The sequence below is a fragment of the Guillardia theta genome (genome assembly GCF_000315625.1).
Source record: "Guillardia theta CCMP2712 unplaced genomic scaffold GUITHscaffold_6, whole genome shotgun sequence".
In the NCBI taxonomy this organism is placed as follows: Eukaryota; class Cryptophyceae; order Pyrenomonadales; family Geminigeraceae; genus Guillardia; species Guillardia theta.
Genome location: NW_005434668.1, coordinates 1,034,981 through 1,062,393, shown reverse-complemented (window position 1 = coordinate 1,062,393; position 27,413 = coordinate 1,034,981). Strand labels below are relative to the sequence as shown.

At 51.9% G+C, this 27,413-nt stretch overlaps 10 protein-coding genes across 10 annotated transcripts; 5 read left to right on the top strand and 5 right to left on the bottom strand.

The window, feature by feature from the left end:
- Positions 1-1,693: 1,693 nt before the first annotated feature.
- GUITHDRAFT_101175 (hypothetical protein) lies at positions 1,694-4,064 on the bottom strand (the record flags this gene model as incomplete). The annotated part of the gene is made up of 2 exons (XM_005840397.1): positions 1,694-3,934; positions 4,041-4,064. The coding sequence occupies 2 exons, from the start codon at positions 4,062-4,064 to the stop codon at positions 1,694-1,696; spliced, it is 2,265 nt and encodes a 754-aa protein (XP_005840454.1).
- A 1,742-nt stretch (positions 4,065-5,806) lies between these two features.
- Positions 5,807-7,501, top strand: GUITHDRAFT_101174 (hypothetical protein; the record flags this gene model as incomplete). The annotated part of the gene is made up of 2 exons (XM_005840396.1): positions 5,807-6,634; positions 7,010-7,501. The coding sequence occupies 2 exons, from the start codon at positions 5,807-5,809 to the stop codon at positions 7,499-7,501; spliced, it is 1,320 nt and encodes a 439-aa protein (XP_005840453.1).
- Positions 7,502-7,560: 59 nt separating this feature from the next.
- On the bottom strand, positions 7,561-10,743 carry GUITHDRAFT_101173 (hypothetical protein; the record flags this gene model as incomplete). The annotated part of the gene is made up of 6 exons (XM_005840395.1): positions 7,561-7,653; positions 7,700-8,280; positions 8,332-9,620; positions 9,675-9,808; positions 10,004-10,618; positions 10,669-10,743. 6 exons carry the CDS (start codon positions 10,741-10,743, stop codon positions 7,561-7,563), a joined length of 2,787 nt encoding a protein of 928 aa, XP_005840452.1.
- A 1,195-nt stretch (positions 10,744-11,938) lies between these two features.
- Positions 11,939-12,427, top strand: GUITHDRAFT_101172 (hypothetical protein; the record flags this gene model as incomplete). The annotated part of the gene is made up of 1 exon (XM_005840394.1): positions 11,939-12,427. One exon carries the CDS (start codon positions 11,939-11,941, stop codon positions 12,425-12,427), a length of 489 nt encoding a protein of 162 aa, XP_005840451.1.
- Positions 12,428-12,479: 52 nt separating this feature from the next.
- GUITHDRAFT_101171 (hypothetical protein) lies at positions 12,480-13,623 on the bottom strand (the record flags this gene model as incomplete). Its single annotated transcript, XM_005840393.1, has 9 exons — positions 12,480-12,540; positions 12,587-12,652; positions 12,707-12,756; positions 12,815-12,872; positions 12,930-13,017; positions 13,079-13,111; positions 13,168-13,229; positions 13,412-13,482; positions 13,525-13,623. 9 exons carry the CDS (start codon positions 13,621-13,623, stop codon positions 12,480-12,482), a joined length of 588 nt encoding a protein of 195 aa, XP_005840450.1.
- A 1,128-nt stretch (positions 13,624-14,751) lies between these two features.
- GUITHDRAFT_161056 (hypothetical protein) lies at positions 14,752-15,558 on the top strand. The gene is made up of 4 exons (XM_005840392.1): positions 14,752-14,859; positions 14,902-15,116; positions 15,246-15,334; positions 15,382-15,558. Exons 1-4 carry the CDS (start codon positions 14,796-14,798, stop codon positions 15,476-15,478), a joined length of 465 nt encoding a protein of 154 aa, XP_005840449.1. The 5' UTR covers positions 14,752-14,795; the 3' UTR covers positions 15,479-15,558.
- A 115-nt stretch (positions 15,559-15,673) lies between these two features.
- On the bottom strand, positions 15,674-21,562 carry GUITHDRAFT_133175 (hypothetical protein; the record flags this gene model as incomplete). Its single annotated transcript, XM_005840391.1, has 22 exons — positions 15,674-15,722; positions 16,439-16,518; positions 16,728-16,772; positions 17,053-17,121; positions 17,164-17,202; positions 17,468-17,569; positions 17,616-17,714; positions 17,762-17,820; positions 17,860-17,937; positions 18,054-18,276; positions 18,410-18,464; positions 18,514-18,569; positions 18,614-18,685; positions 18,730-18,794; positions 19,038-19,077; positions 19,319-19,418; positions 19,628-19,695; positions 19,884-19,964; positions 20,015-20,157; positions 20,490-20,721; positions 20,768-20,889; positions 20,941-21,562. The coding sequence occupies 22 exons, from the start codon at positions 21,560-21,562 to the stop codon at positions 15,674-15,676; spliced, it is 2,499 nt and encodes an 832-aa protein (XP_005840448.1).
- Positions 21,563-22,229: 667 nt separating this feature from the next.
- GUITHDRAFT_64408 (26S proteasome regulatory complex, subunit RPN11) lies at positions 22,230-23,308 on the top strand (the record flags this gene model as incomplete). The annotated part of the gene is made up of 4 exons (XM_005840390.1): positions 22,230-22,590; positions 22,641-23,092; positions 23,156-23,203; positions 23,249-23,308. The coding sequence occupies 4 exons, from the start codon at positions 22,230-22,232 to the stop codon at positions 23,306-23,308; spliced, it is 921 nt and encodes a 306-aa protein (XP_005840447.1).
- A 112-nt stretch (positions 23,309-23,420) lies between these two features.
- GUITHDRAFT_101167 (hypothetical protein) lies at positions 23,421-25,292 on the bottom strand (the record flags this gene model as incomplete). Its single annotated transcript, XM_005840389.1, has 5 exons — positions 23,421-23,505; positions 23,555-23,633; positions 23,683-23,770; positions 23,816-23,928; positions 24,116-25,292. The coding sequence occupies 5 exons, from the start codon at positions 25,290-25,292 to the stop codon at positions 23,421-23,423; spliced, it is 1,542 nt and encodes a 513-aa protein (XP_005840446.1).
- Positions 25,293-25,512: 220 nt separating this feature from the next.
- Positions 25,513-26,753, top strand: GUITHDRAFT_150414 (hypothetical protein). Its single transcript, XM_005840388.1, has 5 exons — positions 25,513-25,615; positions 25,788-25,931; positions 26,144-26,303; positions 26,358-26,442; positions 26,496-26,753. Exons 1-5 carry the CDS (start codon positions 25,532-25,534, stop codon positions 26,542-26,544), a joined length of 522 nt encoding a protein of 173 aa, XP_005840445.1. The 5' UTR covers positions 25,513-25,531; the 3' UTR covers positions 26,545-26,753.
- The last annotated feature ends 660 nt before the right edge of the window (positions 26,754-27,413 follow it).

The following is a 27,413-nucleotide window of genomic DNA, read 5'->3' as shown; positions in this document are numbered from 1 at the left end:
CGGCGACTACAAGCGAGCGAGAATCCTCATGGATCACGACCGCCCGATGCACATGGGGCAAGGAGTGCTGAGAGGAGGGAAGTCGTTAGGACGTGGCGTCTTCCAAGGGTTCACTGGGATCTTCTACCAGCCCATCAAGGGATTCTCTCGAGACGGCACGCGCGGAGCCATCAAAGGCGTCGGGAAGGGTCTGGTGGGCATCCTAGTTAAGCCGATGGCAGGCATGGTAGACATGGTGGCGTACACGACTGAGGGCATCAAGAACACTCCAGCCTACATCTCGCGCCGTAAAATGCTCTCAAGGATACGATACCCGCGGTATTGGCCCGCCGGCTCGAGCCTCAAGGGATACAATCAGCGGGAGGCCATGGGCATGGCCATGTACAATCACTTGTGCTTGCAGGAGGGATGGTCCCGGGGCGAGAAGCTGGTGCAGCATGCAGCATGGAAGGACTCGAAGCTCGGATATATAGTGCTGTTCATCACAGACCGCCGGCTCATCTTCTGCAACTACAAATTCCAACTTCATCGTCACAACCTCCCGACGCTCTCGATCAAGTACACCATCAACTTCGGCGACCTCTCCCAGTTACGATTGGAAGAAAACAAGATTGACCTCGAGTATCTGAACCAGGGACGCGGGATGTGCTGCGCGTTCAACAAGAAGATCGCTCGAAAATCGTCCACGGCTTCTCTCATGCTCAACATTCAAAACGAGGCATTCTGCAAGTGGTTGTTGCTACAGATCGAAGTGGCCGTGCGGCAGCATAGGGGCTTGGAATTGCCAGAAGATATCCAACAAGGTCTCGATGCGACTTGACCACTTCAAACTCTCACTCTAGCTCCTTGTAGGCTGGAACGCTCGCAGGACTTTGTCGTTGAATGTCCTCCGGCCCGTCCAAGAGATCGACCTAGGTACTAGGAGATCGGCTTTGAGTTACCTTCACCTTCACTTCTCGCAGAATATCTTCTGTCCATGGAGATTCGGATTCGGCATGCCAAAGTTCAGGATGAAGGGTGAGTGTTGCGGCTCCTTTTCTGCTCTGAGACTGCCAACAGGTTTGTGATGTACGGGATTCAACTAAGCATGAAGGTGACACGTGCTATCATCGAAGCGTTGGATGTGTGAAATCTTCTTGGCAGGGCGAACGATGGACAGTGTACAAGAGGTTTGAGAGGACGGGGAAGACAGTCTGGAAGGTGACCCATGCTCAAGGTATTCGGACTTTGTGAAGATGAAGAGAGAACTCGGGAAGCTGCTGCATTCCAGGAGGTTACAAGAAACGCTAGAGATACCCCCGAAGAGGTACAGTTGTCCCATGTCAAGTAGCCGGTCCTGACTGTCGGCTGTCAGATGGCTGGGTTCATCCTCGTCGAAAGTTGTGAGATGCCTCATTGTGATCATGTGCAAGTGAGTGAGAGGTTGCACATCAGGTGGTTCGAGAGAGGATGCAAGGTTTGCAGAAGTATTTGCGCAAGGTTGACATGTGAAAATGAGGAGATATCGATTGAATGCGAACTCAGGTGTTGGAGATCGGAAGCAATGAGGCAGCTGTCGCCAATATTCTGACGAGCTTCCTCCAATGCTATCAACAATGATGTGAAACATGTTTATTAGAAAAAGAAAGTTACTTTTTTTTGAGATTTTTCACAAATTCACACTTCACTCTATTGTTGGTTTTATGATCACACTTTAAGCTTGAGGGAATATGGGAGTAGGCATGCCTTGGACGTTCGTGGCACCGAAGGGTCCAACAGTGCTGAAGCCCTGGACAGGACCGTTCCACGACTGGAAGGGAGGAGCATACATCATCATACCCGGAGCCCCCATGGCGGGGTTCATGACGAAACCAGCTGGAGCAGGAGAGTTCTGCTGCATCTCCTGCGGCTTGACGGGAGCAATTCCGGACTCGGAGGGATCGAGGTACATGTCCTTGGGGGGCAGGAAGTACTGGACGACAGGGTAGACGACGGTGGCCAAGAAGGCCATGTGACCCCAGATGAAGGCGATGGCCACCCACCAGCCAAAGTAAGACTTGCTGAAGGGGTTCTGGGGCAGCGTGAGCAGCGGCCAGAGGATGATAAGAACGATGGAAAGCGCAGTTCCTCCCCTCGTCACCCAGTAGTAGGCATTGTCCATGGCTTCCTTGGAATCCACACCTCCCGACGCCTTCAAGTGCGCATGAGGGTCGTCCTCGACAAGGTAAGTTCCGGTCTTCTCCTCGAGATCCTTCCAGTCGTAATTCTGAGGGCTCATTAGCGAGACGATGATGCAGATGATGGGGGAGACGCAGAGGGAAAGCAGGTTGCCGGTCAGCATGGGGTAGTTTCCTCCAAGGGTGTCCACATTGATCACTCCATTGTTCAGGGAAGCGGCAACCGAGAACCATCCGATGAAAGCTGCTGCGAGCCCGCCGACGGCGCCAGAGATTGCTCCGAGAGCCGTGCAGTCCTTCCAGGTGAGGGAGAAGGTGATGGGAACGACAGCAGAGCCGATGAAGTTACCCATAGACATGTAGACCCAACCCAAGCTGATGTCGAACTGCTTCAAAATGGCTGCAACCACACCCGAGAAGATCGCCCAGAAGATGATTCCAGCGCGCGAGACGAAGATGATCTGCTTGCCGGTGGCCTGGGGGTTGATGTAGCGCTTGTACACGTCGTAGGCGAGGAGCGAGGACACGGCGAGCTGCTCGGAGTTGGCAGTCGAAGTCACGGCAAGGAACAGCTGGAAGGCGATCAAGAAGGCACCGCCCTGACCCAGCAGATGCACAGCCACGGCGGGGGGCACCAGACCCTGCGCGGACTCGGAGGGAGTGATGGGCAAGTTGAGAGCATGGGCAGCGAGGCCGAGGGAAGTCGCCATGGAGAAGGGGATGGCAAACCAAGAGATGCCTCCCAGCAGGTAACCCTTCCAGGTGGCGCTGGGCTGGCAGGCAATGGCTCCCTGCCAGTAGGACTGATCAACGAAGACCGTGCCGAAGTTTCCGACGATGTTGACGATACCGAAGATAAGACCTCCTTGCGACCACATGGTCAAGAGACTTCCATGGCTGTTGCCAGTGGCAAACTCCAAGCCGGTGGTGTTCTGACTCTTGATGGCATCGCATACCAAGTTGTCGTACATCCTGTCGCTGCTTCCGATGTCCGAGGGGCCCGCGTAGATCTTCCACATGAAGATGAGAAGAGCGATGAAGATGATGACAGTGTGCGTGAAGGAGGCGTAGTAAGTTCCCTTCAACCCTCCAAAGGCGGTGTAGACGCAAACAGGAATAGGGATCAAGAAGCTTGCAGCATAGACGTTCACACCCGTCAGCGCCTCGACTGTCGCTGCTCCTCCCAAGATCAACATGGCCGTGACGATGAGGTTGGTGAGAATGCAAAAGAAGAGGAAGACCATGTGCGCGGCGACACCCCAGCGGACCAGCACAACCTCGAGCACCGTGTGGATGGCAGGACACTTCCTCTTGATTTCGATGGCCAGAGTCGCGAACAGGATGACCTGGATCGTTGCTCCAGCAGCATACCAGAAAGGTCCAGACACGCCCTGCTGGTATGCGACATTGCTGGACTGCAGGAGAGTGGCTGCCCATGTCCACTTTGACACGACATCCGCCGCTGTGAGACCCGCGGGGATCTGTCGTCCACCAGAGGTGAACTGCTCAGAGTTCCTGCCGACCTGCTGATCTTCGCGAGTGTGGGACGACGCAAACCAAACCATGAGGGAAGTGATCAACGCGAAAATGACGCCGATTCCGAGAATGATGAACCATCCAAGACCTTCTGGAAGGGGAGGAGTTCCTTGGAAGAAAGAGCATCTCCCATCGTAAGACTTTCCCATGTAGTCGGACAGGCCGAAGATGTTCTTGTACTGACTGACACCGTTGACGCAAGTGTCCCATGGAGTGATGCCGATTTGGCTCTTGAAGAGAGCCTGAACAATCAAAGTCAGGAACCTGGAATCAGGATGGGAGGAGTGCGAGAGAAAGGAACATGTTCGAGCTAGGAGGGAGAAGCAAACAGCATTGACGGCGTCTCACCGTGTTCTCGAGGTAGCACGACATGCCGCTGGTCCCTTCCTCGTCCCTCCTGCCCTCTCCCCTGTTTATATATCTCCTGATAGCCCTACCCACCCCACCCACGCTGTCTCTCAGCAAAGGGGATTCATTTTTTACAGGGTAGTCAATTTACAGGGGAGGGGTGATGGAGAAAAATACAACAGAGTGGGTGGGGTAGATCACAAGGGGTAGGTGATGAAGTACATCAAAGGAGTATCGAGAGGGTGGGGGTGGGGTTCCTACCGGTAAGGATATTTTCGAGGTGGGGAAAATGTTTGCAACCTTTCATGTAGTACCGGTTATAGTAGGGTCAAAGGAGGGGTCATGTCCCTAACGGTAACCGAGGAGAGTTGCAAGCTTACGGCTGCTCTGATGTTAACCCAGAGAATCGTTGAGCCCTCAGGCACATCCTAGGCACCTCTACACGGGTATCCTAGTACCTGGGTCTTATCACGACTATAGCTCCAATACAAAAATGATTAATTTCAAACTTGATCTGTTTACTTGAACCTTAGACGAAAGATTTGGTAGAAGTGGCCAAAATATGACCAATCTGTGGGCCTCACCGGCTGGTTTTCATCTCCCCTCTCCATCCCCTCACTCGAGGCCCTTCAAGACCGTGACTGCGAGAGGCCATGACCCTGCGACCTTTTACGGCAAGATTTAGGGTCTCCTTTACTCTAATTGTGAATTCCCTACAGAAAAATTAAAAATTCAACCAAGGTCAGGTACCCAATTCAGTCAGTCAGTCCTAACATCGGATGAAACTTGGATGCTCGCGAAGTTGATTACGTACCTGTGATACCCAGCCACCCGGCATCCCTTCAGTCCACCTTGCAGGTGGGTCCCAGTGTCAAGTCTAGACAGTGCCCGAGAAACACGATGCTGTCCAGTATATCATTCCTACTCGATCCATCACTCATGCTTTCCGCTCGCCCCCGGGCCCCTTCCCTGACAGGCTGGCACCCTGACCCCTCCCTCGGGGGACCTCCCGGTGAGGACCGCCCACGGTCTCCCTCTGGAGTCCTTTGCAGGTATGTATTCCGAGTTCGTCCATTCTTGTGGGGGAAAAGGAAAAATGATCGGTGTTGAAAAGCAGGCACGGTGCGCCCCCATGCCATGATACTACCGGTGAACACCGAGTCAGCCTCGGGCCGGCGCACCGTACTGCCAAGTTGAGGAAAGAATGGAGTATCAACTTCACCATCGTTTACTTTTTTATTTTCGTAAATTATTATTATTACTGCTGCAGTATCAGTCCTGGAGACTTTGTGGCCACGCGTGAAACGCAGCTTCTGATTTACGTACTGGGCAACCAAAAGACTTCTATTTTATATCAATCCGCAGTGAAGCGATGTGATGTCCAACTTTTGCGTTATGCATCGCTTGGCCGCTGCGCCCAAAGGCTCACTGAGTGGTGCCGGCCCGGGCCCGGCGGGGCCCCGTTCAGTCGTGCGGTAGTCACTAGCCGGCAGTTGAAATCAGCTCCGAGGCTCCGGCCACTGAGGCCCACCGGGGCCAAAGTACATTGGCCCGCGGGCCAATGGTGCCCCCGGGGCTCTGGATGAGACTAGCAATGGACTGTAGTCATGAGATGCTGCCCTCGTCATCATAGGCCCGGTACGGTATGCAGCAACCATGTAGCAGACCGACATGGCTCTTGAAAGCTGGTGCGGAGATGGAGGAGAAGATGCTGTCTGAATGTAGCAGGAGCAAGGTGAGGCAGCAAGGCAGCAAGTGTGCATAAGATGGAGGAGATCGAGCCACAGCAGGAAGCCGGGTCGAAGACCTTTCAGCCGAGGAGTGAAGCGTTTCTGGTTTCACCAGGGGAGGCCAACAAGGCTCCCTTGCTCGTGAGGCGTCGAGCACGTGTCAAGAGGGTTGTGTACATCGACAAGCCGCTGTCGCTGTCTGGCAGCTCCTTCTGGTGTATGCTCATGGTGGCCTTGCATTACATGATCTTTGCCTTTCTCCTTCTCACTGGGCTCTACCATAATTACTCCCAGCCTCCCATCCAGCTCGCTCTCATCCCCTCCTTCACGGCTGCTTGCGTCTCAGTCTTCGGCATCCTCTGCATCCCGTTGCAAGCAAACAAGTACATCAGGTTTCTGCTTCGTCCGAGCTCAGGGCTGCTGATATCCGTCGCCGCTATGATAGGAGCGGGAGTGTGGAGTGCTCTCTTGTATGGGCCCTTGCACAACAACTTTTCTCAGGCGTTTCAGTACCTCGAGACTGCAGCCTCTGGAGTCCTCTACTTGCTCCTCGTCTACCGCAGGCTCAAGTTCGCCGACTCCACTTTCTCTGCCGGCGCTGAATCTCTTCTCAAAGTACGGAGCATCTTTGTGCGAGCCTGTGCTCATGCGCTGGTGCTTCTCATGTACATCGTGCTGTGGTCGTTGTGCTACATCAACCTCGTCGAGGTCGAAGATGTCTCCCCGAGCTCCAACGTGACCCAGAGCTCGAATCCCTTCCCTCGATGGTCGACAGGAGGTGGAAACTACGTGTCTTTCGGCAGTCCCTCCCTGTGGGTAGCCAAAACTTTCCTGTTGTATAACTTGTACAGTGTTACCATGACGGTAAGAAATTTGTTTATCTAGTGACGACAAATTCACTGGACTCCAGATCAAGTCTTCTCTTTGGATCAGCATTTGGAGCATATCTTCAAAGCTATCCGAAGCTGCGAGGAAGCGATCGGATGTAGTTTTGCTGTCTGACTACCAAGAGAAGCTGTATTTTAGGCAGAAGATTCCTTCAATCCTCATGTCTTCTCAAGTATTGATCATTTCTCAAATATTGAACAGCTTCACTGAGGCCTTTCGTCGCTCGAGTAGAGTGAGATCAGGTGAAGGCATTTTTGAGCTCTCTTTCTGTTTTCTCAGCATCTTCACCGCTCAGGCATGCGGTATCATCTCGGATCGTTGCTCTCCTTCTTCACTCACCCGATCTCAAAGTTTTCAAACTTCTTTGGCTTGACTTTCGATGAGGGCGAGAGGAAGAACTTCGTGCGCAAGTCGCGGGAGCTGTGGGATCTGTTCGATAGGACCGGGATGAAGGATGTGGTGAACAGCGACCTCTTGTTCGGGGTTCGCATCATGAACCTCCTCTTCCTCGGCACGGCGTGCAGCATCGCTGGCACACTTCTCGTTCAGATATCAGGGTATCCCTTCCTGGTGGCTGAGCGCATCGGATGGTTCTGCTTCATCACCGGGATCGCAGCCGGAAACTGGGCGCTGGAATGCGCGGAGATGTGGGCGTGCAGTCTGTTCGTGGAGTTTGCACAAGAACCATCGAGCGTGTACATCAGCAACCCTCAGTTTGCCAGTGATGTCTTCGAGGTCTTGTTTGGGACAGGAGCGCAGAAAAGATCACAATTTCCTCACGATAATGTGGAGAACGACGTGCTGAGTTCAGACCGGTCGAGCGCAGGAGATGGCAAGGAATGATGGCAAGGAATCATTCTTATTGATAGTTAGACATTTTCTCCTCTTCAAACAACAGACGGTCACGTCATGGCTGTGTCCGGGCCGTTCCAGTAGGATGACGATTCAGGGTTCAAGGCGACGAACTGAGCGGTGGTGGTCGAGGGCGGCTCCATCTGTCATTCGAGAGGTCAGCGAGGCAGGAGAAGAGAGGAGGCTCACGGTATATGCTCCTGACGGGAACTGGTTGCGATGCCTCTGATCGAACCGGTCGAACGAGTCGTAGTACCTCGGAGACTCCGGGTACATCTGGGTTGGGTAGATCGTCTCGAAGCCGGGAGGATAGTCGAAGGAGTTCGAGCGCTGCTGGTCCATGCTCGTGCGATCCATGGGAGCATAGCTCTCGCTGTAGTAGGGCAACATGAGCCTCGGTGGGGTAGGAGGATTGAGCCCTCCCTTGCTGAAGCTGTCCGACCGTCGAGGATAGAGGGCGACTTGCAGTGGGTTTGGCTCCATGGACCGAGGAGTCTGCGGCTGGGAGGAGCCGTCGGGATCAGTTGCGAGCTTCTTGTCCTTCTGTTTCCACTCGTGGGCCTTCCACATGAACAAAGGCATCCATTGGAGCAAGACTGCGAACAAGGCGCAACAGAGCCAAACCATATCGTAGTCGGACAGAAAGCCGGTGCAGACGAGGCTGACGAAGCTGAGGTAGTCATCTCTAACCCCAAAGACTCCGTCCACGCAGCTCACGTTCAAGTCCAGCACCCTCTTTCTCAGCAGGTCAAGTTTGTTCTCAAGTGAGCCTGACAAACGTCCGTCAGTCGTCGGTTAGCTTGACATGGAACGAGATCAACCTGGCTTAGACGCGTCTGACTGGATCGAGACGTTTTTCTGGAGCTGCAGGATGGAGGTGTTGAGGAGAGCCAAGTCATTGATTGCTTTAGCCACAATCAGTTTGGCCTCGTCAAGGATCATCAGTGTCTGACAGCACATGCAGACTGTCTTGCAGCTTCCGGCGCATGGCGAGCAAGTGTCGCACTGATAGTTTGACGAGCTGATAGCGAGATCGCCTTGCGGGAAACCTGAGGACTGACAAGTGGCTGCTTCTGATATGCAACGAGCAACAGTGATGTCAGCACACTCAGAGCCGTTTGCATTGCTCAGGGACAGTTCGTTGTAGAGGAGATTCAGTTCGCTGCTGGCGTTGAAGATGCCGGCCTTCGAGTCAGAGATGAGAGTTTGAATAGCTGCGATGTCGACCTGAGAGAGCGTCAGAGCAGATGAGACAAGCACACAAGAACAAGAGACTTGATTTCGAAGGCGAAAGGGATCGAAGGATTGGTTCACCGCCGTCTCGTTCACATCCAAGACTTGAAACATGCTCGACCCGTACGCGTTGGTCGATCCCAGGCATGAGGAGAACAACTTGGTTGAGGTAGGAGCGTACACAGCGCCGAAGGCAGCCGTCAGGAGCGTGACGCCCTTCTCCGGAGAGACGCTGGGGAGAAGGTCGCAGAAGGAGCCGAGGAGCTCGGCGACGGGATAGAGCGACCCCAGGGAAATCCAGTAGAGACTTGCGAGCACAACACTCACGCAGTACACCCAGATATGCTTGGCCTTGCTGCCCAGGAAGAGATTGATAAAGGGGAGCAGAGCGTTTGTAAAGAAGGTGAGGATGAATAGTCCGAGGATGGTTATCATGAAGATTTGATTGAGCTTCTTGACGTATGGCTTCACGTCTGTCGCGTACCCGTCGCCATACTTTGTGAGAGTAGAGTTTGCTGCTTGTAAGATGTAGATCGCCTTCAACAGCGGTTGTCTCGCAATGACCTTGACTACAGCTGTGATGGGTCTGTTCAACTGGAAGGAAGGGATTGTCCGTCCCATCAGAGTAGCATTGAAAGTCTTGACCCCCTCTTTCAGCGGATTGATGGTGACAGCACTGGAGATGTTGATGCTCGACCAGGCATCAAGTTTCAAGTAAATGTTGTTGAGGTCAGTGGAAAGGTCTTGTCGATACTTGGAGATCAGGTAAGAGTCTGCAAAGATCGACGATGAACTCAAGAGCGTGTCATACAACAGCCCATTGCTGTTTTGACTGCCGAGGACCGTGTCGATAGTTGTGTTGAAGTAGAAACCATAACTGCAAACATGGTTAGCACAGGCACTGTTGAGTGAAGAAAGCTCTCAGAAGCACCTTATCAATGTGTTGAAGACTTTCAAGAACGAATTCGCTCTAGTGGAGTATTCGTCCAGCGACTTGGAACAAGAAATGCAGCCTATCACGGTGAAGCTGGTGACGGGAAGAATGAAAACGATCAAGGTAGCGATCTGCAAGATTAGCATCCTGTCAGGCCGGTGCTCTGTTGCCCGTCGAAAGCAGAAGAGGAAGGGTGAGGCGAGCGTGTGTAACAAGATCGTAGCAGCAGCAATACTGCAACCCACAATGAAGCAAACTGTCACTCCCTGCAATCAGTTCAGAGCTGCGTACCGAGTGATCTGCATCAAGAAAAAAACAAGTCATACCTGAACAAGCTTGTCTGCGTATCCACTGCCCTTCCACCTTGCATTAAGATTGCCGATTCTGTCCTGTAAAATCAGATCGAGTATGCCTGCCTTGGTGTCAACGGCCTCCACGTGCTTGTCATACAGAGGGACTCCATCCCTCAGCTTCGAGGTGAAGGAGAGGAAGTCGGAAGCATGAGAAAAAGTATCTTTCTTGATCACTGGCGCGACGTCGTTGGACAGGCACTGGGTGTTGTGTTGTGCCAGCCATGAAGCAGGAACAACATCACACCCGCGCTGAACTTGGTTGAGGTCCCATGCGCAGTTCAAGAAATTCACTTGAATTGCATTCTGAGCTTCTTTGGTACAATCGCTGTCAACCTCGCATTGGGCAGGGCTGCCATAGCAACCCCAAAGTTTGCAGTCGGAGACGTATGTGGTGAAGGTCGAGCCGATCTGACTGCACATGCTCGCAGCTACAGAGTAACAAGTGCTGAGATCTAGAGACTTCTGCGGAATCTGTTGTATCACATCGACAGGCGGCACCGTCAGGGAGCTCAGGCACACTTTCGTGCGATAAGTCGGACAAACGATCGTTGAAGTGTATTCTACGTCTCTGCAGTATGTTTGCAGCGTCTGAACCACATCAGTTAGCTGCTAGGGCAGGACTCGCAGAGAATTCTCACCTGACAGTGAACTGCCCATGGATCTACGGAGTACAACGCCGCGATTAGAACGAGCTGAAGTATGCCCGGCGCCATTGGCAGTGACTTGACACCCTCTTCTTAGTTGATCGTTGCCGTGAGCGTTGGGAGTTGTAGCTCAGCGATCTCCATCATCTACACACATCCGATCGTATCATGTCGACCCTCAAACACCTGACGCAGCAATGAAGTGGTCAGTGTGAGAAGCAAGTTCGGAACTTGCTTCCAATCCTCCTGGCTTCGAGTCCGATCCGTCCTATCTCAGTGCATCGCCTTCCGCAAGGGTCGCACCCTCTCCTCGGATCTCATCACCTCTCCTCCCTCTCTCCCTCTTTCTCTGTCTTCGACCTGCTCGCTTCTTCTTCCCTCGCTCCCTGACCTGTTCGCTACTCCTCCCTAGTCAAACTTGCATTCCGGCACACTCGCCGTTACGGGTCCGTGGTAACGGTTGTAACGGGCACCAGGGGAACCACCTACCCTTCATGTTCACGTATTTGACTCTGTATACACGGGTAGGTCATCTATGACAGTTACACTGCAACGCAACGTAATAACGGTTTATGTGCGCCATTACCACGTGGAAAATGGCGACCAGGCGAGGTGAGGGAGGGGGAGGGAGGGGGAGGGAGGGGAAGGGAGGGGGAGGGAGGGGGAGGGATGGGGAGGGAGGGGGAGGAGGGGGAGGAGAGAGGATATTCTGAAGGGAAGGAGGAAGGTGAATTTTCTCTTCTGCCACTAAATTCTTCTGTAGCTATTTTCAATGCAAAGCAAAGTTTTGGCAAGATTTTTGGACATGTGAGATCAAGTCGGTCAAGTTTGAATCCTGCGCAATCACAGCTGAACATGGAATCAAATGCAACAAGGATATCTTACAGTGATTCTGTTCTCATTCACGACCTAACCAAGCCTTCAATCCGAGTTTGTAGACCCTACGGTCGGGACACCACGGTGAGAAGCATAACGCAGCTGTGTGCCACAAGAGGAGCTCGAAGACTTCACCAGGTTGTCCTCGTGTTAACAATCTTGTGTGTCTTGTCTCTTCTTTTGTTAATTGCAGAGTTGTATAAGAGATCAAAACTGACGTAGACAGTAGGAGGCAAGGGGTGAGTCGGGTGGAATGTATTCAATATTGAAGAATTCCGTCTTTTATTTTCTAACAGCAACCGGTGATAAATACTTGATCGCGCCATGTAGATTCTGACCTGTTGAGAAAGGCTTTGTGGTTTGGGCAGTGCAAGCGACAGAACTTGTAATGTACTACATGCTTCCCGAGCAATACCAGGAGATGATGGAGCAGGAGATCGAGGAGGAGAGGAGGAGAGATCAGTTCTACGGAGTCGACCCTTCACTTCCAGACAAGCTCTACTTCCAGGAGCTCACAGCCAAAGACTCTGCATTGCTGCAGCTGACGAACCGGCTGCAAAGTGCCACGGAGATCGCTGAGATTCTAGGTGATGCCACCCACCCCCTGCAGCTGACCTACCTGAGCAACGAGTTCTACTCTGGCTCACGGCAGCAAAAGGGACACGATCGGACGTGGCGCCCGAGAATGTACATCGAAGGCAGTCGCCGTGCTGCCATCGTGGAGAGCAGCTTTGTAATGAGCGGTGAGGAGTGGGTACCTACCCACGTCAAGATTGAGTCCGTTGCAAAGAGCGGCGAGACGCTCCTCGATGCTGCGCTGCCTCTTCCTCATGGGCTGAAGTATGTGAATCTAAGCAGCCTCTTGAGCCAGCCGTAGACTTTCATGTGCGCCCACACAGTGAAGAGCTCCGAAACTACGATGAAATGCTTTATTTCTTCTCACCACGCTGCTTCTTCTTTTTCTTGAACCGCTTCTTCTGTTCCTCCCTTCTATTTTCAATGTCAAAAAAACACATCAATGGCAGGAAAACTCCACCTTCTCATGTCTTCCTCAGTCTCTTCATCATCCTCTTCGTCATCATGTTTCCACCATTCCCAGGGTCTGTACATTCACAACCTTGAGGGCCCAACGGAGATGCGAGGCAACAGGCGATACCGGTCTACATCATCATTCCAGCGCACTCCATCCTTGTCTTCATCCAGCCACTGCACAAGAATCGTCAGCGTTCCCTCTGGCTCTTGTCGGCGTTCAGGGTGTCGATACCTTGGACCAGTCGACATGCATATTCTTGGGTTTCTTCCCCCCCTTGAGGAGATGAGGCCTGCTCAGTTTACATGACCCGAGCTCGTGCTGGCGGAGCACAGGAGCACGTCATCACCAGTAAGCTTCTCTCTTTGCTTTCATGAGCGTGCATGAGACATCTCGAGCATTGACCTCGCAGTGGGTGACGTTGTAGACCTCCGCGTCTGATGTGATAACATGTCACGTGGAGGCGGTTTGAAGCAAGCACAGTTCACGACCGATCACACAGGTTTCCCAGGGATTCGCGTTCTCTGAGGTCTGAGAAACAAATTCAGTGCAAAGAGCACAAGATCGTCTCTCAATCGTCAGCTTACTTTGCATGACTTCTTTCTTGGGTGCAGGCGCCAATCCTTGCAAAGACCACCACATGAGCTGTCTGTGGCGTTCAACCCCTTGTGAAGATGGAGATCAATCCAATATCTTTCTCTCTGCTCTCTTCGATCTCTGGAAAGGATGTTACCATTCAATCCTCCCATCATCGAGGGCAGAGAGAAACTCTCGAATCACAATCATGGCAGAGAAGCAATGCAACGCAAGGAGGAGTTATGTTTGCCAGACCTATAGGAACCCATTCCCTCAAATTTGAACGTCCCATCTTCGTGCACGTAGAAGCTCTCGTCCGTAACACCCTAGCATCCATCAGCATACCTCTACAGATCCGTCGCCTAGACCTGAAGGTCGATCGTAATAAGGATCCTGTCCTTTCTCTGAGCCCAGCGAAACTCAGCTTCCGTGCTCATGGAGGGATCATGGTCCTTCCTACTGGGCATGTCTTGAGCCCTCGTCTCATCGCTCCTTCCTCCTCCGTCGCCTCCTCCTGCCGCCACCGCAGCGCAGGCCAGCATCATCCACCATGCCCTCATCATGCGCGTACCCACCCGTTCGACTTCTCTGTTTGCATTTACTACCCCCTCCTTTCATATCTTAATTGAACTAAAAGACCCCTAGTTTTACAATCAAGGTGTTTACTACCCCTTGGTTCTGATATACCCCACCCCACAATTTTCATGTGCTATCCACCCGTAGGCCTTAGCAGAAGCTCTCGAAGAATTGAGGGTAGGGTGGGTAATACTGTGATAATTGACGGGGTACCTGTACGTACGTTGTATCCACGGGTGCTTTTTTAAGGATATTTAGGGGTAGTGGTAATTGGGACTGGAGATTCATTATCGGAATTGGTATATTGTCTCAATTATTTCAATAAATATATGAAATTTACAGTTCACTTTTCAAAAATATGTTTGTCAACTTCAATATAAATTCAACTGGATGAGTTTTTGTAGTAGTTTGGCGGAAGTGGAGGCTGAGAAAACTTACGGTGCAACATGGCGGAGACAAACCGAGGGGATGGGGGACTTTGTACAGATAATGATGATGTCGAACTGAGAAGATGAGGCCAAGTGGAGAGATAAGAGGAGATCAAACAGAATTTTCATGCATCAAGGAGAATCTAATGGAAAAGTCAAGATATGATTTGTGAGGAGAAGAAAGATTGTGAAATGTTGATTTATCAAAAGAAGAAGAGAATATGAGAACACAAAGATAGATGCCCAGAGAGAGGAGGGAAGAAGGAGAGACTAGCAGAGCAGGGGAGAGGTATGCTGTGAGGAATGGGGTAAGATAGGAAAGCAGCGATTGAAAGAGAACACTGGGTCAGGGGAATTGGAACTTGCTTGAGGGCAGACTTTGTCAGAGGAAGAGGGTTCAGAGATGTAACAGATAAGATGATCAGTGAGACTAAAATGTAAAGCTTCAGGGGAAAACGAGTTTTTGTGTGCTACAGAAGCCGAGTCCATCTCTGCCAGTAGTGATGGTAGAGATAGTCAATTTTGGAAATCAGGAGCTGAGCGTTTGCAGTTTTCGTTTGTTGTCATATCCATCCTTTACCATTGTGATGCAGAATGTGGATGCCCTCTGATCGTCAGTAGCCTTGCCCAACGAGATGGTGAAGCGGGGGATCTTGAGTGTGTTTTGTCTGCTGCTTTCATCTGCTTCATACTCTAATGGTGAGGCGATTTTGTTTTCTTTCAACCTGTGATGGTCTGCAGGATACCTTCACCTCGACTGTCTTACAAGCATCAAGTCTTTTGTTCGCTCTTCATCTCTGCAGTCCTGCCATCATGGGACGAGGCATCGGATCAAGTTAAGGATGTGCAATCCGAATAACGAAGAGGCGGTTCGGATGGAAAAGGCGATGGCGTATGCCAAAGTTTTCAAGGAAGAAGGCGTGCCTGGTGACATGAGAATGTTCAACGTGAACAAGGTATCACAACTCACCACTACTGATATTGTGATGTCATTCCAAGAAATTACATCAACATGATTTGATGCTGTTGTCTTTTATCAACAAAATCCAGATTGTTCCGCATGCGCTTCATCTGACACTCTGCAGGTTGCACGAGGTACAGACGCTGTGCTGGCTGACTCTCGTCTTGCCAAAGTTTACATGTACGCAAAGATGTTCAATGAGATGCCGAAGAGGTGAGAGGTTGATAACTTAAGAAAGTTGAGATGATGCTTGCAAACAGTGCGGAGAGATTGAAGGAAGAAGTGAAAGAGGTCATCGAGAAGGAACGATCCAACTACACCATGCTGCGCTCCAAAGGCCGATGGACAGAGTTGTAGTTGATTGTGACAATCAGTTTGCGGAGACATTGAGATTGTAAGAGTGTGAAAATGAACAGAAGAACTGAAGAAAGACTGAGATACGTGCTGTGTGACTTAATTGGTGTCTTTCTCAAACACAAGTGTTGGTAGTTACTGCTACCTAAGTACCTTTCGCTCCGCTGTACCTCAACCGGCCATGTTGTCTCGGTTCTCTCATTTCGGCGACCTGCTCTTGATGGAGGGCCCATGCGCAGCAGGAGATCTGCAGGGAAGAGGAGGAGGAGGACAAAGAGGAGGAGGAGGAGGAGGAGAGAGGCTTCGGACCACTTCTTCCTTGCGGAGAAGAGCAGGAGACGGGGATCCCATTGGCTTTCTCTGTTCGCTGTACGATCCCTTGCTCCTTTTGGCCTTTGGGGTTTCACGCTTGCTGCTGGAAGGAGGAGGAGGAGCTCCTTTGCTGCTTGAGAGTTTGGGGCGGAAGGTACATTCCTCAGTCTCCCTCTGACGAAGGAGAGTTAGAGCAGGAGCACGATCATGACCACGAACACGAAGAGAAGGAGTAGCACAGCAGCAGCAGCAGGAGCAGGAGCAGGAGCAGGAGCAGCAGCAGGAGCAGCAGCAGCAGCAGGAGCAGCAGCAGGAGCAGCAGCAGGAGCAGGAGCAGGAGCAGGAGCAGCAGCAGCATAGGAGAAGATGGTGCTGAGTGGGCAAGCGAGAGGAGGAGGAGCAATAAAGCACCATCGCCAGCAGTTTCCTCTGTTCCTGAAGCCACTTTTCCTTCTTCCTGCCAAGTGCGATGTTGACATGCTGTCTGTAGAAAGCGGAGGACAGGAGGGAGAAGCCAGGCACAAGGTCGAGCAAGAAGAGGAGGTGGAGGTGAAGGATGGAGTAAAGGAAAGGAAGTGCACCGGAAGGAAGATGGAAGAGCAGGAGCAACGAGGAAGATGGAGGGGGGAAAGCACGAGAAGGATGACTGACCTCAACGCTTCTTGCTGCTTGTCGTAGATGGATATCGCAACCACGTTGTCTTCATCCAATACTGGAATTCTCTCCAGGTCCTTTCAAGTGAGGGGCTCAGTGAGGAGGGAGAAGGAGGAAGGAGGAAGGGAAAGCGCTGGCTACTGAAAAGGAGATGAGAAGCAGGAGGAGGAGGAGAGAGAGAAGGGGGGAGGGGGGGGGGGGGCTGGAGGACGTTTAGGAGGAGGAGGAGGAGAAGGAGAAGGAGAGAAGCAACCACAACAATGAGGAGGAGGAGGAGGCTTGTCACCTGCCATGATACGCTCAATCCTGTCTTGGGTGTTGCGAGCTGACTCTGAGAGGAGAAGGGTAAACGAGGAAAGTATTCGATGGAAAGAAAAGCGTTACGGGGGTCGATTGTTTCTGAAGCAGTTGAGCGAAGTCGTTTGACATGTGCAAGATAGAACGAGATGAGTCGTCGAGATGGAGACGAGAAGAAATCGTTGAGTCGTTCAGCGCTTGCTGGAATACACACGTCGTGAGAGAATTCATCTCATCTCATCTCATCTCATCTCATCTCATCTCATCTCGTCTCGTCTCGTCTCGTCTCATCTCATCTCATCATCTGTTGTTACCTCGGACGCGTACAATCTTGAAAGTGACGTTTGAAGTTGGCTCAGGGCATCCTCGACGTTTTTGTCTCCCTATAGTCGAATGACGGCAAGTAGGAACAAACTTGAACCCACCTGCAACCACCCGCCCTCTTCCAAGCCAAAGAAGCTTTTCTGCTCGACAAAACATCAGTACTTCTCAATAAGGATCAGCAAAATTCATAACATCGTCATCATCGTCGTCATCGCCATTATAATCATCTCCATCATCATCATCATCATCATCATCATTATCATCATCATCATCATCATCTCATCATCATAATCTCCATCTCATCTCCGTCTCCATCATCAGATCCATCATCACCATCATCATCCTCTTTGCCCTCGTTCTTGTCGTCTTTGTCTTCCACCTCCTCCTCATCTACTCCCTCCTCACCTGAAGCTCATCTTCAGCGCTGAACAACATCTTCCGATGGCTCCTGCTTGCACTCTTCGACTGATTCGTGTACGGAGAGAAAGTGCATTCTTTCTCTTCATCCTGCTTATACATCAGCGCAACACAAACAAGTATAGCAACATCTCACTGCTCTCACTCGATCCCCGAGCTCCTTGCGGCGACTTTCGTACAACTGATGGTAACTGTACAACTGATCGTACCTGTTTGTACCATCTCCGTTTCTCGCCTGCAGCCCTGGTGAGGGAGAGGGAAGGATGGGGAGCGTGGGGGTACCATCGAGTCAAGTAGACGAGAGCGCTGGTTGATGTGGGGACGGAAGTTCTGTTCTCCTCCTGCCATGGTTGAGCAGGGGAGGCTACAGGGAGCGGTACCGTCTTTCTGTCCCTTCTCGTCAACGGGAAGTTTGTCCCTCGAGCTCGATCTCTCGACGTTGAGCTTGACATTAGTATCTGAGAGCAATCCATGTCAACAACAAGAATATGAACATGATGGTAGTCGTCATCAGCATCGTCAATCAGCATCGTCTCAATCATCATCATAATCGCTATCATCTGCATCCTCAGACCTTCTTCTCCGTTTTCTTGCTTCTTCATCGCGATCTCCCGGCTCCTCTTGTTGATTTTCGGCTTTGCAGCAAGCTGGAGGAAATGTGAGGCATTCTTGAAGAGCTTTTTCAACTTGACAACCTTCGAAATGTCTACTTCTCTCGCACGCTTCATCGCCTCCACCTTTGATTTTGTCAACTTAGTTTGCTCATCACAAACCGGACCGAAAGAAGAAATTTGTTGCTACACACAAAACGACACAGCGAAGGATTTCTGTAATTAGAACAGAAATTCTAGAACAACACAGAACACAGAAGTTCTTCTCCATTCTCACATCATTCCACCATTTCCATGTTCATCATGTGTTGTTGCTCACCTTCGACAACTTCTCGGCGTTCCAAGCAAGTGAAGCTTGCACGAAATCGCTGAACCTGACACATCAATCACGTCAACTACAACCAACAACGACTCTTCATTCACCTCTGCAGGCTGGCAAGCTTGTCTGATCGCTGATTAATCTTGGGGTTGAAAAACTCCTTCACAGACCGTCACCGCAGAAAAGAATCCTGACTGACCTGACCTGTCCTGTCTTCTGATCTTTCAACGACTCCTGTACAATCTTTTCCTTCAGCTTCTCGAGAGATTTTTGACGCTGTAAAAGTCTCAACGAGGAACATCTTACACGGCTCAACACACCTCGAAGAAATTCTCGTACAGCCTGTCAACGTACGACTTCGGGTCTTCGAGCTCCCTTGACGAGGCTGGAGACAGCAAGTGAGAAGTGAGCGAAAATGATTTTCAAAGAAGTTGATCAAACATCGACAAGTAGGAGGAAGGAAGAGGGTAGACGAGCAGAAGGAGGAGGAGAGGGAAAGCTGGACGGGAAGGAGGAAGAAGAATGAGGAGAGGAAGTTGGGGGGGGAGGGTGAGAGGGAGGGGAAAGGATGAAGAGAGAAGGGGGGGAGAGAGAGCGGGCAGATGTAATCGAGTGAATGATTGCTTACCGATATGGTCGGAGATTTTATCGATCTGCGGTTTTCCTCCCTGCATCGTTAGAATCTCAGGATTGATCCTTCTATTCCTTCTGCCCTCATCTTTCTTATCCTTCCCTCTCCCCTCCCCCCTCCTGCTCCTTCCCCCGCTCCACTTCTTCCTTCTCCCCTCCTGCTCCTGCTCCTGCTCCTGCTCCTGCTCCTGCTCCTGCTCCTGCTCCTGCTCCTCGTCCTGCTCCTTCTGCTGCTCCTGCTCCTGCTCCTGCTCCTGCTCCTGCTCCATCTGCTCTCACCTTCATCGCCTCCTCAAGCTGCTCCTTCCTCTGCTCCTTGAGCTTCTTGTATTCTTCCCCATACGTCAACAGCCTCTCAACCCAGTCCGCCTTCCTCGCGCTGCTCATCCCCATGATCAGAGAGAGTGAAGAGAGAACATGACAAGCAAATGGAAAGTTGCGAAGAAGCAGGAGAAAGAGAAAAACGAGGACGAGGACGAGGACGAGGATGGGGAAGGGAAGTAGAAGGGAAAAGTAGAAGAGAGAAGTGACAAGGAGACAGAGCAGGAGAGCTTCGGTCAGCGTCAAGACAGGCTACAAATGTTTCACCTCCCCTTAGCTTCTACGATCGCCAAGCTCTTTGGACAGAGAGCAGGAGGACGGAGCAACTTCAGCTCCTGCAAGGAGGTAAGGAAGCAAGAACGACATCAACGAGAACAATTTCCTCCTCCTTCCATCGCTCCTCTTGCAGTTTCACTCGCTCCTCCTTCTTCCTCCTCCACTCGTCCAGGTCTTTCCAGCCCCTTTGAATCTTCTGTTGCCAGTCCCAGTCAGCAGGGACGGCGACGTCACATCACAGGCGAACCTTAGCCGCTGTAGTCAACGCCGGAGTCTTTTGCATTTCTGCCTCCTCAGTCACTTTGCTAATCGCCTTCTCCTTCACAATCTGCCAGCGTCGTTCAGCTCCAATTCTTCACTTCTTTCCTCTTGAGAAACCTTGGCTTTCTGGATGTTGTCTTGATCTTGCAGCCTTTGCCAAAGTTCCATGTTCTCTTTGCTCCAAATTTGAGAGTCAGGAGATTTGGAAGGTGAAGTCAGCCTGAGGTCGTGGTCGCCCGGGGAGATATCTTCGGCGCTAACTGTTTGCAAATGTGATTCAGGTGAAAGAATTTTCATTGGGCCATCATCATCATCATCATCATCATCATCATCATCATCATCATCATCATCATCATCATCATCATCATCATCATCATCATCATCATCATCTCCATCATCATCATCATCATCTCCATCATCTCCATCATCATCTCCATCCTCATCTCCATCATCATCATCCTCATTCGATTTTATTATTTCCGTCACCGAGGGCGAGCAGCTTTACTGTGCATAACATCAACCCTGCTCTGACTTTCTCAATCCCTGGACATGTGAACGTGAGGAAAAAATTCAGAGCACGAGACAGGATAACCTTGCGAGCCATGCATGTGCAGCAGCAGCGATTGCGAGCAATCGAAAGGGAGCTGGCTTTTGCCGAAGATTCTGCCCATTGCGGTCAGGCAAAGAGTGGAGCAAGAAGAGGAAGGGAACTTGAGGGCGAGGTGAGCAAGAGTCAGGTTGAACTTGACGTAAGTTGTATGTTCAGAGCTGCCTTGCACGAAGCAGAAGTTGTAGATCTCTTTCACTTCTCGGCGGGAGAGGTGCTGTTGTGCTCTATGATAAACACACAACTAAGGTGCAGCAGCAAACCTTTGGATGGATCTCAAAGTCTGAAAGGAAAGTGGAGAAGACATTCCTTGTGAAGTTGCCATCATCTTGTGAACAAGTCTGGGTCTGTTTCTCCAACTTCTCCTGCAGCGAGAGTTTGTGATCTGCAAAGAAAAGTCACGCCTGGTCAAAAGTTTTCATGGTCCAACACTGACAGTGGTCAAGAATGCGCTGGAGGCTTTCGCGTTTAGGAACGAAGGCAACAAGAGCTTGCGCTATCGCCTCTTCGTCATATCTCTGCACACAGATCACGTTGTTGCTCTCCTCCGGCGCAACCGCTTTCTTCTCTCTCGCATTCTTGGTTGCTGCGGGAGGACTCTTGGCCTTGGGTTGCTCAAAGAATTTAGACTTGTGAAGGGCAGAAACGAGCGAGGTCTCTACCCAGAGTTGAAACAGCGTCTGGAAGTCTTCTTCTGCCTCCTCAGCGAATCTCAACTTTGCGAGATTCGCCATGGCGTTCTTGAATCGAGTGATTGAGAGCCCGTTCACTCTGCCTGCTGCTCGTGCTGCTTCGTCGGACCCGAACACCAATACTTGTAGGTCTGGCAATGTCAGCTGCTGCTGGCCCATCGCGCCAGCTCTCTTCAAGAAGTCCGAGAAGTCCTCCATGCTCACCGTCCCATCCACAGACGCCATGGCGATGAAGCATTCATTCAAGAAGTGATCCAGGTCTACCGCTTGCACAGAAGGCTGGCGCTTTCGAGACTCAATCAACCGTATCGAAGCTTCATGCGTATCTTGCATATGCCGAATCTCATCTTCGTAAGTTACAATCATGGTCAAGTCTTGTTTCAGATTTTCATGATGGAGTTGCTTGGCGGTCTGTCAAGGAAACGATCAGAATCCTCAGCCAGGCTCATATCATATTACTTTGACTCGATTACTCTGTCATTCAACTCAAATTCCTTTGTACGATCTGTTTTGATATCTCTGATCATAACACTAGCTACCGTACTACAACATCCGCTACTCGCATGCTAGTCCCAGTCCGCTTCCGAGGCTTCAGAGTCTCCCGCCATTCGTGTAACGGATCTTTTCCTGTCGAGGTCCAGCCTTGACTAGCCTCGTCAACATCATCCCCCTCAGACGCAAATTCCGAAGCCAACGGCAGAGCCAACGGTCAGACGCCCGGGCAGGACTCGAGTCCCCGGAGTCCGGCCGCGGGCCGCGCCCACTCGGAGCGGCGGCCATGGCCCGGAGCCACTGAGTAACTTAACTCAACCTAACTTAGGCTGAGGAACTTGGAACTAGCGAACTTTTGTGCTGCAGGCATGACTTCGCAGACTGATGACTTCGCCCCCGGCCCGGGCACGGCGGGGCTGCGGCCCCCCCGGGCCGAAGACTCTCACGGCCGGCGGCGTGATCACTCGGCCTCATGCCCGCCCTCTTCCCCGCTCAGTCTTAAAAGTTAAGTAAACCAGGTACTTGGCCAGGTGTCCTCAGCATGGACAGGCTCTTGCGGACCATCCAGGCGCATGGCGGCGGCGGCGGCGGCGACGCTCCGACAGTGGACACGTCAGAGCAGATCTACATCTCTAGTCTTGCGCTCCTCAAGATGCTCAAGCATGGTAGGGCGGGAGTGCCCATGGAGGTTATGGGGCTGATGCTTGGCGACTTCGTTGATGACTACACCGTACGGGTTTGCGACGTGTTTGCCATGCCTCAGAGCGGTACAGGAGTCAGTGTAGAGGCCGTTGATCCTGTCTTCCAGACAAAGATGCTTGACATGTTGAAGCAAACTGGCCGCCCTGAGATGGTTGTTGGGTGGTACCACTCTCATCCAGGGTTCGGTTGTTGGTTGTCAGGTACATCAAACATTTCCTGAACGCGAATGATGGACTAAGTTTGAAAACAGGTGTTGACGTGAATACGCAGCAGAGTTTTGAAGCTCTGAACCAGAGGGCCGTTGCTGTTGTCGTTGATCCTCTGCAATCAGTGAAAGGAAAGGTGGTGATCGACGCGTTCCGTTCCATCAACGCACAGATGGTGATGTTGGGTCAAGAGCCGCGTCAAACAACATCCATCATTGGCCATTTGAACAAACCCTCCATCCAGGCGCTCATTCATGGCTTGAACAGACATTATTACTCCATCGCGATCAGCTACAGAAAAAGTGAGTTAGAAGGAAAGATGCTCATGAATCTGCACAAGAAGGGATGGACCGAGGGTTTGAAGACCTCAGACTTCAAGGAGCATGACAAGAGGAATGAGGATACTGTCAAGAGGATGCTCGAGCTCGCTAAGGCCTACAACAAAGCTGTGCAAGAGGAGGATCAGAAGTCTGCGGAGAAATACCAGATTGACCAGGTATGCCACCAAGAAATTCCTCGGCAGCGAGATCTGTTGATCACTCTTACACTGTGATTCTAGGTGGGAAAGCTTGATGCAAAGAAGCATCTTGAACAGGAGATTGAAACGGTAAGATTGAACTTTGAAAAGGAGATTCGATGACATCTTTCCCAGGTTATGTCAGACAACATCATTCAATGCTTGGGTACCATGTTAGATACTGTTGTTTTCTAAAGAGAATCCCCTTGTGCATAGCAGAAAATTTTTAGAACAGAGAACAAATTGTTAAAGCGAAACTATACATGCAAGACCAAGGATCAAGCGAGCAGTTATGGCTTTCTCACTTCTACAGGTCAGGCAGCTTGAATCGAGCTCCAATGGCTAGATGGTCGGAGCCCCATGTGGCGTCAGGGATCGGAGGAAAGTTCGCACTGCATGCCATCAGTCATCAGCCTCTCGTCAGGTTCTCAATGTTGTCACCTGTCGCTCTCTGTGTATGGCATCTCAAGGATTGACTGCACTTGTACGTCCTGAGTGCACCATATGTGGTCGATACAACCTGCACATTCAACCTAAGCTCCATGTCCTGGCCTATGCGACCGTCGCACCGGCAAAGAATCCGGTCTTGGTCGTGTACTTGGGCAGCTCCCGCCCTCCAGCTGTGTAGGCATTTTGCAATGTCGGGAGATTGTTTGCCTGTGAATGGTGTCAGGGTTGTGAGAGGTAAGGAAAGATTCTTACAATGCTCGGCATATCCACCGACGAGCCAAAGGACGAAGGATGCTCGGGGTGTGAAGCATCGACGGAGCCCTTGGCCATGAGTCTCCATACAGCGCTGAATTCTTCTTGATTTTCTGTTTGCAAGAGAAATATTCAATCATATCGCATCTCACCAAGAAGTGAAGAGAATGAATGGGACGGAGATAGGGAATCGAAGGTGGTGAAGGAAATGGAGGGGGTTGCAAGGGAAGGGAAGGCGGAGTGACTAGCGGTGGAGAAGAGCCAGGAGGATGTTTGCAGATCGAGAGGGAAGGTATCCACCTTGGCTCAGGTTCCTCAAGAACTCAGTCTGGAGGTGCCGAACGCTGTTGAAGTCCCCGGACAGAATGAGAGGAGTCTTCTGCTCGCCGTGCTGGTCCTGGACCTCCTTCATGAAGGCAGAGAAGGACGAGCAGGCAAGAGCACATTGAATGAGCTTGATGTCTGGTCTCTGTGGATCCCAGAACAGGTGGACGTTGGCTATCCCCAGCCTTCGGACAGCTCCCTGTCCTTCCTTGCCCTTCAGCTCGAAGCAGGTGAAAACAGCAGTGTCCGCCTTCCCTCGAACGTCGCTTGCGAGCGACATACTCAGCGAATCGACAGGAGGAACCAACCTTGTCTTCCCCCGTTGTCTCCTCCTCGCCCTCCTCGTCAAGGACTTTGTGGATTCATCCCCTTCAGTCTCTCCCGAGAGCTCGGAGCTCTGACCGTTCGACACTGCTTCTTGACTGTCAAGAACGTCACATAGGGTGGATAATTTGCTTCTTAGCAACACTCTCTCACACTTGAGCAGCTTCAGGACTGAGCTCCGAAAGAAAGTCGCAGTCCCCAGACATGCATGCGAGCCTGTGCCGAGCAAGTCCGGACGCAGGATGGGCCGTGGCTTCCGTTTCACAACCCTCTTTCCGTTGCTCATGACCTCTCCCACCGGAAGTTTTTTGGGGGTGTAAACGCCGCTGTCAAGGCCCAACTCCTTGAGGAAGGGAGTGAAGTCGTGCTGGAAAGTGTCTGGTGTGATCTCTTGCAGACAGAGAATGTCTGGGTTGTAGCGCTCGATCTCCTCTAGCAGCTGCTTCTTCCTGTAAGGCCACTTCCTGTGTCTCAAGCTAGCGTAATTGTGCTTCTCAGTGAGAGCTTGCTTCGGGCCCAGCACATTATAGCTCAACAGCGACAAACAGTCCTTGTCATCAGATGAGCTGCCCAACGGAACAAACTGTCTGTGATGTACTTGACTTCCCTCTACCTCTCGACGGTGAGCAACGCAACGAACCACCAGGGCGTGAGAGAGTCGTATATGCTTGCGAGCGTTGCAGCATGTTGCTGAAGATCTTGAGTGTGAAAGGGATGGCAGTCTCGAGGGCGAAAGTGAGAACGCAGAGCTCAGAGCGATTCCTTGGACAGCCAGCACGACAGCAATCGCCCTAATCCAAGTCAATGAAGATCCCTGCCTTCTGGTCATCAGAAGCTGGGGGACCGAGCTGCTTGGTTCGTCTCTTTGTTCTATCATCTCTCCCTCTCTCCTCCTCCTCCTCTCCTCTCCTCCTCCTCCTCCTCTCCTCTCACACACCCCTCCCTGCAATCCGCCCTTTTCCAAGCCATGCGGCCCCCCGACAACCTGGTGTACAACCCCCCGGTTAGCTCGAAAAGGAACGGACAATGGAAGGTAGGGGTAGGGGTGGTTTCCCAGGGTTTCGCATCATGGGCTGCCGGCTCGCCATGGTAACCATGGCAGTCCTGGTCGTCATGCTGCAACTGCAGCCCTCACAGTCGATGGACGTGCAGGTGAAATGCTCGATGAACCTCCTTCCCTCGTCTTCCTCCTTGCCTCGTCCCTCCCTCCCTCCCTCCCTCCCTCCCTCCCACTCCCTCCCTCGTCTTCCGCTCCCTCCCTCCCCTGCCCTCTCTCTCTCTCTGTCTGCCGCTGCTCTAGCATCTGCTGAATCTGTGCTCTTAGTGGATACCTGCGGACGCTGACGGGCCTCTTCCTATGTCCTCCGACTATCGTCAGAAACTAGCTGAGCTATGCAAGCACATCATGCCAAAGGGGGGTGTAGGCGAAGCTGAATTCTCTCCTGACGTCCCCAAGGAAAAGCAGAAGGCAAAGACCCTTATGCTCCCTCGTGCTCTCCTGCTGACCTATCCTCCTCCTCCCTGCTGCTGATGCTCGTGGGACATGATTTTTGCGTTCTCCTGCTCATGATCCTCCTCTTCGCCCCCCCCCCCCCCCCCCCCCCTACATGTTCTTCCTCCTGCTGCTCTTCTCTTCACATTTCCTCCTGCTCCGCCATCACGAACTCATCAAATTCTCAGGTGATTCTCAAACTCTGCAAGAAGCTCAGGACCAGCCAACGGGCTTCGGATCGAACACACGACGAGCCTGCTTCTATCTTCTGGCTCCTCCTCCTCGTGGCCGGCATCGGCTTCTTGGGCTACCAGAGGGCAGCGCCTGGCTCGCCGCTGCAGTCATATCGTGAGTTCATGAGGGAGGGAGGGAGGGAGGGAGCAGCGCTGACTGAGTAGCAAGGGTCGAAGAAGTTGTTGGGCAAGGGGAAGAAGTTGGATCAGGGGAGTATGAGCAGCGAGGAGGCACAGAAGGCAAGAGAGGCAAGGTTTGACACGCTGTGCTGTTTGCTGTTGCTGCCTTATCACACGCTCCTGCAAGGTTGCAAAGGTTCGAGAAGAAAGATAACAACACACCGATCGTAGATTGACAATGATGAGGATGACGACGACGACGACGACGACGACGACGACGACGACAACTAAGATGAGATGAAGATGGCGAGAAAGATGATGATGATGATGATGATGATGATGATGATGATAAGTTCAGTTAAGAAGTGTTGTCCGGTGGCAGCAGACAGGTGCATCGACCATGGTCAGTGAAATAGTTTCGATTCATTGAAACAGTTTGCATGTACAACGACGATCTCCTCTTTCTCTTGTACAGTTGTCTCGTGTCAACTTGACTAGCTTGTTAAACTCGCAGCTGGCTCAGGTCAAGATGCAACGGATTATTTGACTGGCGTCCTGGATTCTGGAGTGCCCGACGTGTCAAAGTCCTCTGAGTGAAAGGCAAGTTACCTCGGTCATCCCCGCTAGTCTCAGCGCCGGCATCGCGTGTACGGGCCTGGCGAGGTGAGAGAAGTTCTCGTGTTCGAGAAGATGCTCCCTGTTGGTGGGGGATGAGGACGAGGAGGAGCAGGAGAAGGGGCAGGAGCAGGAGCAGGAGCAGGAGCAGGAGGTAGAGTAGGAGGAGGAGGAGGGGAATGAGACGATTAGGTAGGCAAGCCAACAACGATGAAGAACGGCAGAAGGAGCAGGACGAGGAGAAGGAGAAGACGCAGAAGGAGCAAAACCTCAGGAGCAGGAGCAGGAGCAGGAGCAGGAGCAGGAGCAGGAGCAGGGGCAGGGGCAGGGGCAGGGGCAGGGGCAGGGGCAGGAGCATGAGGGACGGCTGACCTCGATATATGGCTGGCGATGTTGTGGCTCTCGGGGCCCAAGGACGACACAACTTCGTTCAAGTTAGGAGGAGAGGAGAAGAGAGGAGAAGAAGGGAAGAGAGTGAGGTGAGCTCTTC

What these genes read in the sequence shown, in the direction of transcription:
- GUITHDRAFT_150414 (XM_005840388.1), top strand. Translation starts at nt 25,532, where the DNA reads ATGGGCTGCCGGCTCGCCATGGTAACCATGGCAGTCCTGGTCGTCATG. An exon ending in CTCGCCGCTGCAGTCATATC is followed by an intron (nt 26,304 to 26,357) that starts GTGAGTTCATGA and finishes CTGAGTAGCAAG; the next exon opens with GGTCGAAGAAGTTGTTGGGC. An exon ending in CAGAAGGCAAGAGAGGCAAG is followed by an intron (nt 26,443 to 26,495) that starts GTTTGACACGCT and finishes CGCTCCTGCAAG; the next exon opens with GTTGCAAAGGTTCGAGAAGA.
- GUITHDRAFT_161056 (XM_005840392.1), top strand. Translation starts at nt 14,796, where the DNA reads ATGGTGAAGCGGGGGATCTTGAGTGTGTTTTGTCTGCTGCTTTCATCT. An exon ending in ATCTGCTTCATACTCTAATG is followed by an intron (nt 14,860 to 14,901) that starts GTGAGGCGATTT and finishes GATGGTCTGCAG; the next exon opens with GATACCTTCACCTCGACTGT. An exon ending in TTCAATGAGATGCCGAAGAG is followed by an intron (nt 15,335 to 15,381) that starts GTGAGAGGTTGA and finishes GCTTGCAAACAG; the next exon opens with TGCGGAGAGATTGAAGGAAG.